We start from the raw sequence: 16256 nt of genomic DNA, 5'->3' as shown, positions 1-16256 counted from the left end.
TGACGCGAGTTACATCATTGATTTACGTATAATTGACATTTGTTAAAATTAAAAAAATTGAAGTCGTCAAAAGTGAAAAACGAATTTAAAATTTTATACAGTAAAACACACACACACATACACACACATATATGAATATACCCCCACTCCTGTCCACATTTCACACGGAATCATTCTTTCAAGGAGGATAAAACCGTTCGTTCAATCCGAAGTAGGCAATCATTCGACGACGGACACAGTTTCTTGTAGTCAGTATAGGTAGAATTCCAAGAGAGAAACATGATTGCTATTACATTTATCTTTGTCCTCGCTTTAGAAGCCTATAGCGATTTCGTCGTTGCCGAGAAAGTATACAAGTAAGTGACCTTTTTTTATTTTATGAGATATATGTATATATTATATATATATTATATATATATGTATGTATATATTATGTTGCTTATATATTTATGATAACACAAATCTTAAATAATTGGATTAAAAAGTTTCATTGTAATCGACGGGACTACTTTTTTTCAATAATAGATATATTACTAAGGTGAATGTTGCTTCATAGAGATCTCTTTTCTATGTCGCGGTGAACTTTTTCTAATGACTTTTATCTAATCTTCTCAAATTATACTTGAAATATATATATGTATGTGTGTGTGTGTGTGTATATATATATATATATATATGCATATGTATATATATTATTTTTTTTATAATTTTGTATTATACTATGTAAAATTTGGCGACTCTCAATTTTGCATACAATATAATTGACATTCGTTAGGATTAAACCAAACTGAAGTCGTCAAAGTATGAGAAACGATTTTCAAATCTTTTTCGTTTTTAAATATTAAAAATATTACGTATTAAAAATGTTCGCGAACTTTCTGAAAATTTTATTTCATAAAATTTATAGACAATTTTATTTCATTGTAACATGTTTTTTTACTTAAAAGATACAAGTTTTACGATTAAAAGTGTCAGATTTTAATCTATGCATATAACCGGTCGGTGAAAGATAGGCACGTTGACCGTTCTTTCGATTAGAAATCGTAAGTAACGTGGAATTCTTTTTTGTTTCTTTTTTCTTTTTTTCAAATGAGCGGGAGGGTCACGTGACCGATCGAAAGAACATGGAGGACGTCGTGGCGCGCTCGCTTCGTATTTTCAAAGTTTTTCGCGGGCTCGATCTCTCGAGATATTTTTCTCGATACGATAAAATCAATGAAATGTAACAAATATCAGTTGATAAGCAGTGTATATCTGGAATGAAGTAAAAGATATAGAAGATATTTTGTAAGAAGCCGGATGATAAGATATTTTTAAAAATCTAAATCAATTTTTTTCTTTTGCTTTGTTTACATGAGTTATAAAATATAATGTAGTTTTACATCAACACAATGTTATTGTAGTAATATATACGCAGTATAACATAGTATCAATATCGTAGTAATATGTAATAAATAACATAATAGTATTGTGTTTATATATTATGATCTATCATAGTAATACTTTAATTCTGTATTACTCTTATCTAAAATTAATAACGTAGTTATTAAAAGACTTTTTATAACTATAATAATAATAATAGTAATAGAATGATATACTATGATTTATCTTAGTAACACTATAATTTTAGATCAATTTTTTCTAAAATCTAACAACTTGTTTGTAAAATCCTTTTAATAATTACGCTAATAATAATAAAAATGAATTTCTGGACGTCTAAATATTATTTATTAATAAATCGGATTGATAAATTGAGCTGATAGATTTAAAAGCAGAGATAAAGTTGATCTCTGAAATATTGATAAATTTCACTTGTGCATTTTTATTCTTTCATTTATAACTATATTCCATTTAATATCGTTACTACTCTATTTATAGTTCACCATGGCATTTCAAGTGCAACAGTGGATATTGTGTAAAAGAAGAGATCACAGAAGAAGTATCATCTCCAATGTCTTTAAAAGTTTGTCAATTATTATGTGGTGATAATGGTTTTTTATGGCCAAAACCAACAGGACATTTGTCCTTGGGCAGTTCAGTGTTGCCTCTTAATATCAATGATATCAAAATAAATGGTATAAATCCGAATACGAAAGTAGGTAATCTCTTGCAAGAGAACATTGACATATTCAAAGAAAATATAAAAAAACTTGGTGAACCCATTGAAAACGAGGGAGTAGGGTTGATAATTAATGTTACTGATATTCTTGAATTGAACGACGTGCAACTGACCTTAGATACCGACGAAAGTTACAAATTACAAATTTATCAGATCAATGACAAATTTGTAAGTATTTTTATATCCTCCATTTTCTTTTTTTGAACTCTATAAAAATTTGATTAATTCATTTCATACATAATTCATCTAAAAAAAAAAAAAAAAAAAAAAAAAAAAATGTATGATATTCTTTCACGATTTCATCATCATCTTTATTATCATTGTTTCTTCTTTATTCTTTTTCCGATACATTATTATTACAAACCGGTATTCATTCTCCCTCAGAATTAAATCATCATTCTTATTTAAAACTGTTTAGTAATTTAAATTTGATGTCTCTTTTTTTTTTTTTTTTAACCATCATCATTATACAGACAAGTGTAAAAATAACAGCAACGACTTATTTTGGTGCTCGAAATGGTTTGGAAACGTTGTCACAATTGATAGTATTCGATGATTTGAGAGATAAAATACAAATCATTCATGATGCTTATATCGAGGATAAACCAGTATATCCGTATCGTGGCATTTTGTTGGATACTAGTCGTAATTTCATTAGCGTTGAAGCGATCAAAAAGACCATAGAAGCGATGTCCATGTCAAAGATGAATACTTTCCATTGGCACATCACCGATACTCACAGTTTTCCATACGAAGTTAAAAACTATCCATTGTTCACCAAATACGGTTCCTATGGCAAGGACAAAGTCTATACGAAGGAGAACATTAAAGATATCATGAAGTTTGCTCTTTTACGTGGCGTACGTGTTTTACCGGAGTTCGATGCACCTGCTCACGTTGGAGAAGGCTGGCAATGGGTAAATCTTATTTTAAAGTTATGCGCAATTTTCTTATGCAAGTAAAATTTTTAATGTTTGACACAGATTATTATCTTCTTTCTGTTTCTTTTTTATCAAAAGCTTCACACATATATTTTTATTATAGTTGATCGTCTCAAACACATATTGAAGATTAATATTTGCGATTAAATGATCTGATAAATGATTTACTTAGATATTGTTGATATTTTCTTATTTTTTCTTTTTTATACGAAACTTCGTATAAAATGATCTTTTCTGAATACACTTGGATTGATTTGAACAGGTAGGTCATAATGCAACAGTATGTTTCAAAGCAGAACCATGGCAAAGTTACTGTGTCGAGCCACCATGCGGTCAATTAAATCCAACCAGCGACAAGGTCTATGAAATGCTTGAAGGTATTTACAAAGAAATGTTGGAAGATTTTCATCCGGACATCTTTCACATGGGTGGTGACGAGGTCAACGTTAATTGTTGGAACTCCAGCGATGTCATCAAGAACTGGATGCTAGCCAAAGGCTGGAATCTATCAGAATCGAATTTCTACTTGCTCTGGGATTATTTCCAAGACAGAGCACTTGAAACGTTAACTTCTGCCAACGGAGGAAAAGAGATTCCTGTTATTATTTGGACTAGTGGACTTACCAATAATGAGAATATCAAATACTTGGATCCTAAGAAGTATATCATTCAAATCTGGACCACTGGTACCGATGACACTATCGGTAGATTGATAAGCAACAACTTCAAAGTCATTATTTCTAATTACGATGCTCTCTATCTCGATTGCGGGTAAGATCTTGCTATTATTTCTGATCTTTCGATTGATTTTATTATTCTTCCTGAAAAACAAGAAACAAAATCCTAAACAAACCCAAACAAAATCCTATTAATGAACTCGGTATATCTTTCATAGTTTTGGAGCATGGGTTGGCGAAGGTAACAACTGGTGTACACCATACAAAGGCTGGCAATTAATTTACGATAATTCCCCGATGTCCATTCTTAGGAAACAAGGTTTTGGTACAAATAAAAAGCAATTTGTATTAGGTAAATACATCGTTGATCTAACAGATCAAAAATTAGTTTCTTTTACTTTTGTAAACTGACAAACGAATCTTTTCTTCTTTCTTTTCTTTATTTGTTTTTAGGTGGAGAGGTAACACTTTGGACCGAACAGGTCGACAGTGTTTCAGTTGATTCAAGATTATGGCCAAGGTCAGCAGCTTTCGCGGAAAGACTTTGGTCCGATCCTACTTCAACCTGGATTCATGCTGAACATAGAATATTAAGACAAAGACAGAGATTAGTTCAAAGAGGTATCGGTGCTGACAGATTGGAACCAGAATGGTGTATTCAGAATCAAGGACATTGTTATCTATAAATTGCAAATAAATAAGAAAATATCTGTCTTATCAATAAGATAAATTAATCGATCCAATTAGCATAACAATTGATCTTTGATTGTAACAAATCGAACATCTTTGTCCTACGATTGTAAAATTAATAATCAAGAAAAGAAATAATACTTCTTTTTACTAACTCTTTCTTATCTTTTAATATAATAGATGAATCCAAAAAAGTGATATGCATGTATACTGGATGGATCAAAAGTTCTCAAGTAATGTTTAACAAATCGATCACTTTCCCAAAATTGTTTAGACTAATTTTTTTCTTTTTTAGAATATAAAATTACAAGTCTAAAATATAATCAGGAGAACGAACGATTGATCTTTAATAATCATTTAAAAACTTCTGATCCATCCTGTATCATATAATAATATGTTTTCTGAAAGACAGTAACTTAACGATTGACTCGATATAATTAGTACAACAAATATATTTATTTTAAAGAGTCAGAGATGGTATTATACAGCGACAGTGACATTTGTTCACCGATTTGTCACGTGTCGAAATGCCTCTCGATGTTGATTTTTTAAGCATGAAACAAAACAAAACAATGGTCTACGAATTTATCTTAGAATATTTCAAGAACGAATCTTGAATTTTTAAATACACGCATGAGATCATCGCGTTATAACTTCTTCGAGTATTTGTAATATCATTTCTCACATTTCTTTTAAGAACACAATCATATAACGATTATGATTATGAATATATATATATATATATATATTTTTTTTTTCATCATTATTATCAATAATATTTTATTATTACTATTATTATCATCATTATTATTATTATTATTATTATATTATTTACGCGGATATGATATATTGTAGTGTACGAAGGAAACGTAGACCAAGCATTATCTATAATTTTTTTTTTTTTTTCATTTTCCTTCAACGATTAAAACATTTCCAGCTAGAATAAAGTTTAAGTTTTTCTTTTTTTTTCTCTTCTTTTTTTTTTTCAAATAACAATCAACGAGACGATCAATTTCTCTGAATGAGATAAATCTCACTGAATTTGTCTCGTTGATCTGACGTGATCGTGCATAGAAATCCAGGTATAGAGGATTAATAATTATCCTCTTTATCATCGAATGGAGTCTTGACAAAATATGTCGTTAATGTTCCCTTGCCTTTTACAAAGGTTGGCCCACGACAAACTAATTCATATCCTGCTGCAATTAATATCTTTGCGGTATCCTCGGTAACTTGAAGCTTTCCCATTTCTCCACAACTGTCCATTCTTGATGCAACATTCACTGTATTGCCCCAAATATCGTATTGTGGTTTCTGTGCTCCTACTACACCTGCTATCACCGGACCATGGTTGAGACCTTGAAGGAAGGAAATAATTCTTTTTGAATTGCAGTTTTTCTTTTTTTTTTTTTTTTTTTAGTTTTTGATTTGTATTTTTTTATATCAATTTTCTCGACGACAGAGTTTAGATTAGTTTTATTTTATATCGATATACGGATTGATATAAATATTAAATAATAAATAAATAAATATTACAGCATGATGTTGGTTAAATTAATACTATAATAATAAAATATGTTATCTATTGCTATATCAATGCAATATTATAATTGTTTATATTAATATAAAAAAAAAAAAACAAAAATAATCCAATTCATTAGTTTTAGTTATTAAAATAATCGAATATCAGAATATTATTTCTTATTATTGTCATGAAAATATTTTTAACAGATGTTTCAATGTTTTGATGTTTCAATAAAAAACGAAACGAAAGAAAATAATTATTTTCAAAATATTCCAATTAGTTCTTTTTTTTTTTTTTTTTTTTTTTTTTTCTTCATATTAAATACTTACCCATTCTCAATTTAAATCTTTGAAAAGATTCCCTATTTATCTGATCGAGAATTGTCATCAATGCAATGGCAAATTCAACGAGTACGATCACGTTATGATCTTGTTGTTGCAAGGGATCCTATAGAAAAAAAAAAAAGAAAAAAAAAGAAAAAGAAAAAAAAAATATAATTAATTCGATATAATTTCATTCTTTTTTTTTTTCTTATTTTAATTTTCTACACATCTTTTTTTCCTTCTTCTTGATCTCCGTTAAAACAAAATAATTTTACAACCTTGGTTTCAGTGTTCTCTTTTCCAGGACTCAAGCCAGATGCCAACATGTAAGTGCTTCCAATAGTTTTGATTTTCTCAATACCCGAATATTTGGGTTTCAGCAATAGCATGTCAAAATCGCAAATAATTTCGTTGAGAAGCCTCAGACATTCAAGACCTTGTTTATTTATATCAGTCTCGTCATAAAATTCCTTGTAATTTGGTATAGAAGCGAACATTACCGCTATACTGCTGTATCTTTCATGATAGAGATCCTAAAATTAACAGATTGGAAGAAAATATTTTTTATTGAAAAAGAAATTTGCTGATGAAAGAAGAGAAAGAGAGAAAGAGAGAGAGAGACAAGACAATTGATATCAACCTGTGTTGCTCTAGTAGCTAGAAAATGATCAGCCACATGCGCAGGAAGGATATTCTCTAAAAGAATTTTATTAATCCCTCTCATAGTCTCAACATCATCTTGCTCGACTTTGAGCTTACTCTTCCAAATAAAATCTGTTCTTGAAGTGTATTCAACTTGTCTGTCTAAGACATGAAGTACAAATGCGACCAATAACAATAAGTATCCTATTTCCAGCAAATAATTAAGCCCTTGAAATCTATAAATGTAAATTTTATGAAAAACCAATTAAAGAACAATTGTCATTGATTAGAATCGCATTTAATAAAATAGATTATTTACTTACTCGGTAAACAATCTGTGGTTTCTGTAATAAAGCTCTATGATCGGTGCCTGAGATAAAATTAGCAATATCATGATAATTGATATTATCATCACTATGAGTTTTAACAAAAAGCCTACTCGTAGATGAGTCCAACTGACGACTAATGCGATTGTTGCCGAGTATACATACAACTAAAAAAGAAATATTGATATTTATAATTTTGTTAATTTTTATTGGAATGACAATAGAGTTCGTTAAAACGACAACATTATCTGTGATAAATTTATGATAATATTTTATGATATTATAATATGATTAAATTATTAAAATATTAGATTTATTATAAATGATTATATTTACTTAATCATTATGAAATTATATGTATATAAATAAATAAAAAAATTGAATTAGAATTACATCGTTAATTTTTTAATAATAACAAATAAATATTGAACCTACCGGTGCGTCTTGATAAGATTTATAATCGATATCGATTAAACTGATCACGGAGGAAGCAGTTGCCAAAGATGCCGTGATAAAATAAACAGTCATTCTCATTCCACGACAAAGTGCCACTTGTCCTGGTGTGTCCAATTCGTTCTCGCATCTCGCTTTTCCAGCAAACCAAGATATTCCAGCGATTATCGATAAGGAAACCAAACCAGCTGCGAAACATCCATAAACGGTCACGCTCCTGAATCAAAGAAAAATTATATTTATCTTTGATAAATCATCTTTGTCCATCATTTATCGTATGATAATTAATTCGTTTCTCTTTTTATCATAAAATAGAATTTCTTTGATTTTCATTTCACCTTGGTAAATAAACTACTTGAATGCAAAACATGGTTGTGTAAACGATGTTGGATGCTATAAGATACCAAGGATATTGTTCATCTTTTTGTTCTCTATATTGAAGTTCTTGATGCTTATCCTTGAACCAATAGGTGAAAGGTAATATGTCCTCGCTACCACCACACCATTGCCTATTTTATCAGACAAGAATACAGAATTTATTGTTTATATTTAATTTTTTTTTTTTTTCATTATTTTTACTTTATTTTTTTTATTTTTTAATCTTTTTTTTTTTTGTACAGAATGTCCTCATTTTTATTGATCGTTCGAAAAATTTCTAATGTTTTTTAAATTAAATAAAGACTGGTTTAGGAACGTACGATCATTTTTATCGATCATCTTAAATATATTCCTGTTGTATTTCTTTTCTTTTTTTCTTTCTTTTTTTTTTTTAGACAAAAGTTAGACAAGACGAATAATGTTCAAAAGGCGATTGATTTGATTTTTTTGATTAATAAATGAAACTCACTTGACGTCAAAACAATTGGTATTGTTTGCTAAAAGATTAGACTCGATCATGGCGATGCTCTGAAAAAAAAAAAAAAGGAAAAGAAAAAACAAATAGCACAAAATTAACATATCAGAAGAAACGATCATTGAAACGTGATATATTTAAAAATTTCATTCTACTTACAGTCAATCCGATATTTTTTGCTAAAGTTGCTTCAGCGATATTTGCGAAAGGTTTATCAGCACCCCAGCATTCCACGTATTTAGTCATTTTACTGCTTGGTCTCGATCTATCATCACAAAAAAAAAAAAAAAGAAAGAAAGAAAGAAAGAAAGAAAGAAAGAAGGAAAGAAAAAAATATTTATTTTTTACATATCGATGATGAACTGACGGTGAATGAGAATAATGAGAAAAAATGAAATGTAAAAAAAAAGAAAAAGAAAAAGAAAAAAAAAAAAAGAAAAATGGAAACAGAACGTTAAAAAAAAATTACATTACCTCGTAGGAATAGGGCCAGGTCCTCGAATACTATTGCCACCATTTTCTAGTCCATTTTCTTCGTTGTTTTTCTGCATAATTGAATGACCGATAGTAATCTCGTCATGAGAAGAGAGTTTTATCTATTTCTAAAATCGAAATTAATACGCTCGTATGGTATGTATATAAAGTCTGATTTGTAAACATGATTTCATCAAATTTCCAACTGTTGTGTTTCCATGTGCTCTAACATGAAATTTACTATTAAAATATGATTTCTATGTTATATATATATAAAAAAAAAAAAAAAAAAAAAAAAGAATGAATTTTTTGAACGTTAAAGAAGATTACGTATAAGAAAGAAAAGGAAAAAAGAAAACGCACACGCAACACACACACGTATGCACGTACACACGGACACGACAGTCTCATCTTATTATATAAATCTGTTACATAAATCTTAAATAACAGACTGATGATCATTTATATCAAGACTGATTTTTCTTTTCTTTTCTTTCTTTCTATATTTTCTTTTTTCTTTTTTTAGAAATTTACATTAAAAAAAAAAAAAAAAAAAAAAAGAAAGAAAAGAAAGAAGATAGAAAAAAGAAAAAGATAAAAGATTTAAAAGACATTGAAGATGTCCTATTATAAACCCTACCTTAGGTGGCACTATAAGAAAGGTTTCTACTTTGTGCTGAGCCAGATAAGTCTCACGCGATCCACCATCCCCTGGCTCGACCTCGAAACGATCACCAAGTTGAAGAAGGGTGGCTTTTGTTATGTGGACCCTCCTTGACAAAGATTCAGATACAATAGAAAGTAATTTTATTTAATTTTCTTTCATTAACATTTCTCTCTCTCTCTCTCTCTCTCTTCTTTTCTTTTACTCTTCTATTTCTTTTACTGTGTTTAAACATGTTTCATACATTTAACAATTTCAATTGTCTGATTTTAACCATTTCATTAACATTCTCTCTTTCTTGTATTCTCTTTCTCTCTCTCTCTGATATTCTCTTTCTTGTACTCTATCTGAACATATCTCATACCTTTTAACAATTTCAATAGCCTGATCTTACCCAGGAAGACCACCACTCTCCATATGATTAGCAAGAGTAACGTCATCGCTCCAAACATCGAATTGCCATTTGCGAAGACCTAGGACACCGCATAAAACGTTTCCTGTGTGAATTCCTATTCTCATATCCACGTTAAATCCAGTTGCTTCTCGTACAAATCTTGAAAAGAGAAAAGAAAATAGAAAAGAAAGATAAGAAACGTAGATTCTTAAATAGTCTCAAGATGAAAATATTTTAAAAACTAATTATCAAGTTTTATTATTTCATTCGTTTGTAAATTATATTCTCTTAAGTTGAAATCATCAAAATGGAAATATTAAAATGATCCGTCGCCAACGTATATTTAATAATTTCATTGTCATGATGTTATAATCATTTATAAATTTTATTTGTGCATGAACTTCAATGAATTTATGTGACTTGAATAAAAAAGAAAGGAGAAAGAAAATTAGCATGAAATTATCGATGATTTTCCATTTTCATATATTTTTTTTTTGTTTTTTCCTTTTAAATCAACGAACATTTCAATGAATAAGTGTTACCTAATAGCATCTATCATTTGCAGGCCCATATTGACGCAATTATATGCGTGATTAGGTCGGGAAACTGGCAATCCTGAGACACAGTAATAACAGTCTCCTAATATCTTGATTCTCATGCATTGATTGTCCTGAAAAAATATTATTTTATCAGATTTCTCATTTTTGTTTTATAATATAAAGAAAATAATTTTGTTTTTTATTATTTCTTTTTTTTTCTTTTTTTCCAATAAAGTAATTATTTCAATTACAATAATCTGAAATACTATAAAACTATATACATGTATATATACACTTATATATATATATATATATATATATATATATATATATATATATATATAATTTTCTAGGCTGAATAAAACCTTATTTATTTTCTACTATGCTTATTTGTAGCTTAAGGGGGATTAAAAAAAATACTCCTTTAAAGTTTTCTTTTTCTTTTCCTACAAAGTTATTATAGATATAAAAAAAAATTGTATTATACTATATAAAAAGTTGTGCATCTTAATGCGTCCTATAGTGTAAAGTAAACTACAATTTTTTTTTAACAATTTCAACAAATTATAAACGAAAAAGTTTCAAGATTAAATGGAAAAAAACAAAACAAAACAAAAAAGAAAAAAGAACACATTGCTCAAACAATCTAATAATATAAGAAACAAATATTTGTAGAAGAAGTTTTATTAATACTAAAGAAACATAAAGAAAAGAAACAATGAAATAAGATAAAATAACATACTGTCTCAAAATTTAAAAGTAGATCCAATGAATTCGAATATTGTCCAAGATATTTGTGAATATGTATATACATATCTACATATATACACACACACACACGTATACATATATATATATATATATATATATATATACATATATATATACACATATATATTATTAAAGTATGAAAGATACCCGACTGTTGAAGTAGGTTATATCACGTATTATACATCTATCCATATTTGCAGATTATATATATATATATATACACGTACATACATATATACATACATACATACAAATACATAGAATTTAATACTTTTATCGTGGAAGGAAGAAAATTGCCATTCCTACGGATATTTCTAAAGTATATACTTCCGCTATTTCACCAAGCCTGAACCCTTATCTAAACCATGAACATTATCGTTGAACCTTATCTACCGTGAAAGTCGATGAACGAAAATGGTAGGAAAGCATAGCAGGTAGTGTAGTAGTAGTATGTAGTAGTAGTAATAATAATAGTAATATCAAGGATCGAAAGAAAATATGTACTTTCATCGATACGTGTAATCTGTAAATTACTGATCCATCACTTTACGAATCAGAAAACGAGAAAGGGAAATTTTAAACGATTTTCTTCGTTTTACCCAGCTAGACGCAGATAGAATTTTATCTTTATTACATACTACATCTCTCTCTCTCTCTCTCTCTCTCTCTCTCTCTCTCTCTCTCTCTCTCTCCCTCTCTCTCTTTCATTTTCTTTTTCACTCACGCATTTCTCTCTCACTCACGCATTTTCTTTTTCGCTTTTACTCACCCATTTTCTCTCTCGCTCTTTTTTTCTTTTTCCTTTTTCTTTCTCACTCACGCGTTTTCTATCTCTTTCATTCGCTCTCTAACGTATCCCGGTCACGTGACATTATGCAAATTATAAAAGTTTTTTTTCTATCACTCAAAAAGCAAAAATCTTCCTGCCGGTTTTCATATTCTTTTAAAGAATCCAACAAACCGACAAAATTTTTCATTTCCTTTTTCTCAACAATCAGCATATTTTTCTCATAGAAATTTTGTTTTTGTTACCTTTTCTCTTTTTTTCCCTTTTTTTTTTTATAAGGAGAGAAAGAGAGAGAGAGAGAGAGAGAGAGAGAGAGAGAGAGAGAGAGAGAGAGAGAGAGAGAGAAACTTTTTGCGAGACTCAAGTGCCACCTGTTAAATGAATAAGTAAGTAGAAAAAAAATAAAGTACAATATGGCGAAGAGAAATTCGCGAGGTTCTCAATTAGATTAGAATTTTTATTCTTTTTTTCTTTGTTTCGAGCAATAGAAGATTATTGTGAGAATATATCGGGTGGTACGAATATTACGAGAAGAAAGCTGTGAGTAGTCCATCTGTTTTTTTTTATCCTTTGAATAGAATATTCGATGCAAAAATCGATACGATATGAAAACATTTTCATCGCTATCCTTTCCGTCCTTTTTCCGTTTCGTTTTTCGAGTTTTTCACTGAATCAACTAAACCGATACGATCCAAAGCTGCTTCTGATTACACGAACGAACGTGATTTCTTTTTTTTTTTTTTTTTTGTTTTTGGAGAAAAAAAAGTACAATAAAAATCTCAACGTCAAACGAAAAAGTGAATATTATAATAATCGTCGAAAATATAACGAATTTGTTTTATCGATCTGTTTTATTAACGTGTGATTTCAAAAAAAATAGTAATAACATGAATATTAAGAAGAATAAAAGATAATGACTTTGTAATAGCTTTTAAATAGTTCATAATAGCGATAATCAGAATAATTATTACAATAAAAAAAGAATAATATTAATAATAATAAAGAATAATGATGATGATTGATTTAATTTTTTGCGCGCTTTTTAAAAGAGAGAGAGAGAGAGAGAGAGAGAGAGAGAGAGAGAGAGATATGGAAAAAAGCGGTAAATACAAACGAACGTGTCCCATGTATTTTAACCTTTCAATGCATTGAAACATTTCCAAAGGATTAATATAACTACTATAATTAAAATTCTTTATGGAATTAACCAAAATATATAGACAGATATATAATCACAAAATAAATAGATTAATATTTACACACATATTAATACATACAGATTACATTACTTTTTAAACTTATTAATCGATTATATTAATACACATAATTAATGCATATATATATATATATATATATATATATATATATATAAAATAAAAAGATTTATAACCATTGATAAAAAGTTAAAACGTTGATGCTATTTTCCCGAAAGGAAAAGACGATCTAACCGTAAAAAAGCAAAACGTTCGGATTTAAAAGCTTAGAAGGCGTTGCTAGCTAGTAGAGAACGAAAAAAAAAAAAAAGAAAAAAGAAAAAAGAACAAAAAAGCGAAAAAGAAAGAAAGAAACAAAAATAAATACGATAAAAAGAAATAGAAATAGAAATAGAGAAACTGTTCCTTTTCGCATTATTTCAGGATTATTCGATTTCTTTTATCACTTGTCTCCTCTCTCTCTCTCTCTCTCTCTCTCTCTCTCTCTCTCTCTCTCTCTCTCCTCCCCATTCCACTCCAATCTCATTCTCTTTCTCTTTCACTCATTTGATCTCTTCGATATGTTTCGAATTAGATACCGTGAAGGTATATACCGTTAACGTCAACGATGATAGCTACTATACCGATAAGAGAAATCGATTATTAAAGGTCTAACTAGAAATGCGATCTCACGTAACACATACAAACACATACACACACACACATTATCTATTATATCGTCATCCATTAGTGTCTATAATCCGTATAACATCCAATCATTAGACATATAACGAACGACGATAGTACGTATAGAGATCGAATATCCTAACTATCGACGAAACGACTGTATCGAATTTGTACATGTGTATATACAGGGTGAGTCAAAGGTCCTTAGATGATTCTCAGTAAAGTTCTTGGATCGGTCAAAACTTCCTAAGTGATTTTAAAAATGAATCACTACCTTTCGCAACTTTCTACACTAATGTATATATATTTTTTATTGTTGTTCTTGTTGTTGATTATTATCGTAAAATTACGAAGTTTGGCTCGTAAAATTACAGGTGAAACTTTGCGAACTTAAGAAATCTCGGGATAAAAGTTATTGCATTTTTTAACATCGCCTTCAAACTTTCGGCTAACTTGAAGACTTTTGGCCCGTCCTGTATATATTTCTATGTGTGTGCGTGTGTATCTATATAAATAATGCACAACGAAACACATATTATACTTTTCTTTCTTTTTGTAACCAATTGATTTTTCTTTTCTTTTTTTTTTCTCTCTAAAAATATCATTCCTTCATTAATAAATTTGTAATTCTTATTTATTTATCTATATATTTCTTTCTTCTTCTCCTTTTTTTTTTTTTCTTTTTTCTTTTAATAATTTCCCTTTATGAAGCAATAAATTCGTTCTAAAGTAGTTTCACATAAAAATAACGAGATATCCTCGTGCAATATTACTTGCTTTACGTTCCTTTATCGATCTATCGAGAGATCCTTTTTTAAACCGCGATGGAATATGCTTGTACGTGTGTATATGTATGTGTGTCTGTGTATAGATTGGTTTCCATGTATGTATGTATTTATTTATGTATATATGGATGTACAAGTTATGACTTGACTACGTGTATATATGTACATCATATGTATGTATGTATGTATCTTTTCTCTCTTTATGTGTGTGTGTGTGTGTGTGTGTGTGTATTGGTAAATATATGAAGAATTCTAAATGTAGGATAGACGAAGTCAATTTCTAAGTGCTTCACAGAAATATTCCTTGACTCCTAATTTTTGCAAGGAATGTTATTTATCGATTTCGATAATCGTATAAAATTTTACTTTGCAATCTTCCATCAGTAGTATTAGAAAATTTATGAGAGTAGAATATGTGTTTGTTTGTGATCATAGTGATAATATTATACTTGATAAAAATAAAAATACTTTTTAGTAGATTGTAGTAATAATAATATTCTCCTTTTTTTCTGATTATATTATTATTATTATTATTATTATTATTATATTTTAATATTAGACTTATTAAGAATGATATATATATTTCATATAATAAAAAGAATTTTTATATATATATATATATACTTCATATAATATTTACCTGAGCGATTTGATCGAATCTGCCAAAAAGCTCGTTCAAAGTTTTCACTAAATCGGATGCCGAAAGCTGCTCGGAAAGTGGCGTGAAGTTAACGATGTCCGCATAGAGAATGCTAAAAAAATTAAAAAATGAATAATAAGTTGTAAGTAAATAAGAAAAGTTAATAACAAAAACATCTTATGTTTATTTCAAAAAAAAAAAAAATAAACAAAAAAAAAAAAAGGAAAAATATTCGCTTCTATTTATTTTATAATATTTTGTATATCGAAACGAAAAGATAGTTTGCAATTCGATTTTCCGGAAGATCGAACAGAACTCTTACTCTTCTTCACTTACACATACTAGGGAAATGGAATTACCTATGGGATTCCCCATATTAATTCGCTTCAGTGAAAATAGGCGATCTTTATCGTTTGCATTGACGCGTAACTTTTAACGGACAACAAACTTTCGAATGGAAAAAGTAATATCTTATTCCTATAATTTTTAAATCATGAATTTTCTATTAAAATTTGAGTTTGTTTAATCAAACTTTTTATTATATTTAAAAGAAAAAATAAATAAATAAATAAATCAATAAATTAGTTTAGTTTAAAAATAAGTTAGTTTAATTTAAATTAGTTTAGTTACTCGATTAATTTAGTTTAGTACATTATTAAGATATAACTAATAGATATAATCTAATAGTTATAATATGTAATATATTTATTTTATATAATTTTACTTTTAACTGTAGTATATTATATTATATTATTAGCATATTAATATTGCTA

General features: G+C 28.5%; 2 protein-coding genes across 2 annotated transcripts in view; one reads left to right on the top strand and one right to left on the bottom strand.

The window, feature by feature from the left end:
• The first annotated feature begins 197 nt into the window (after positions 1-197).
• LOC122635237 (chitooligosaccharidolytic beta-N-acetylglucosaminidase) lies at positions 198-4581 on the top strand. Its single transcript, XM_043825199.1, has 6 exons — positions 198-356; positions 1879-2287; positions 2593-3036; positions 3323-3831; positions 3956-4089; positions 4191-4581. The coding sequence occupies exons 1-6, from the start codon at positions 280-282 to the stop codon at positions 4421-4423; spliced, it is 1806 nt and encodes a 601-aa protein (XP_043681134.1). The 5' UTR covers positions 198-279; the 3' UTR covers positions 4424-4581.
• Positions 4582-4861: 280 nt separating this feature from the next.
• Positions 4862-16256, bottom strand: part of LOC122635235 (adenylate cyclase type 2) — a 40061-nt gene continuing 28666 nt past the window's right edge. The window contains exons 6-19 of the mRNA XM_043825195.1: positions 15484-15595; positions 10624-10751; positions 10082-10240; positions 9664-9796; positions 9024-9094; positions 8709-8814; positions 8544-8602; positions 8035-8205; positions 7679-7913; positions 7241-7410; positions 6916-7153; positions 6554-6808; positions 6282-6399; positions 4862-5785 (exon numbers count right to left, since the gene is read on the bottom strand). Coding sequence (XP_043681130.1) covers positions 5520-5785; positions 6282-6399; positions 6554-6808; positions 6916-7153; positions 7241-7410; positions 7679-7913; positions 8035-8205; positions 8544-8602; positions 8709-8814; positions 9024-9094; positions 9664-9796; positions 10082-10240; positions 10624-10751; positions 15484-15595 — 2221 coding nt within the window. The 3' untranslated portion in view covers positions 4862-5519. The remainder of the gene's footprint in view (positions 5786-6281; positions 6400-6553; positions 6809-6915; positions 7154-7240; positions 7411-7678; positions 7914-8034; positions 8206-8543; positions 8603-8708; positions 8815-9023; positions 9095-9663; positions 9797-10081; positions 10241-10623; positions 10752-15483; positions 15596-16256) is intronic.

Source organism: Vespula pensylvanica, chromosome 17 (genome assembly GCF_014466175.1).
Source record: "Vespula pensylvanica isolate Volc-1 chromosome 17, ASM1446617v1, whole genome shotgun sequence".
Lineage (NCBI taxonomy): Eukaryota > Metazoa > Arthropoda > Insecta > Hymenoptera > Vespidae > Vespula > Vespula pensylvanica.
The sequence above is the reverse complement of the archived record's forward strand: the minus strand, read 5'-3'. Positions and strand labels throughout refer to the sequence as shown.

Excerpts from the sequence above, each read along its gene's own strand:
- LOC122635237 (XM_043825199.1), top strand. The coding sequence starts at position 280 with ATGATTGCTATTACATTTATCTTTGTCCTCGCTTTAGAAGCCTATAGC. Across the intron at positions 2,288-2,592 it reads ATCAGATCAATGACAAATTT|ACAAGTGTAAAAATAACAGC; the intron begins GTAAGTATTTTT and ends ATCATTATACAG. Across the intron at positions 3,832-3,955 it reads GCTCTCTATCTCGATTGCGG|TTTTGGAGCATGGGTTGGCG; the intron begins GTAAGATCTTGC and ends TATCTTTCATAG.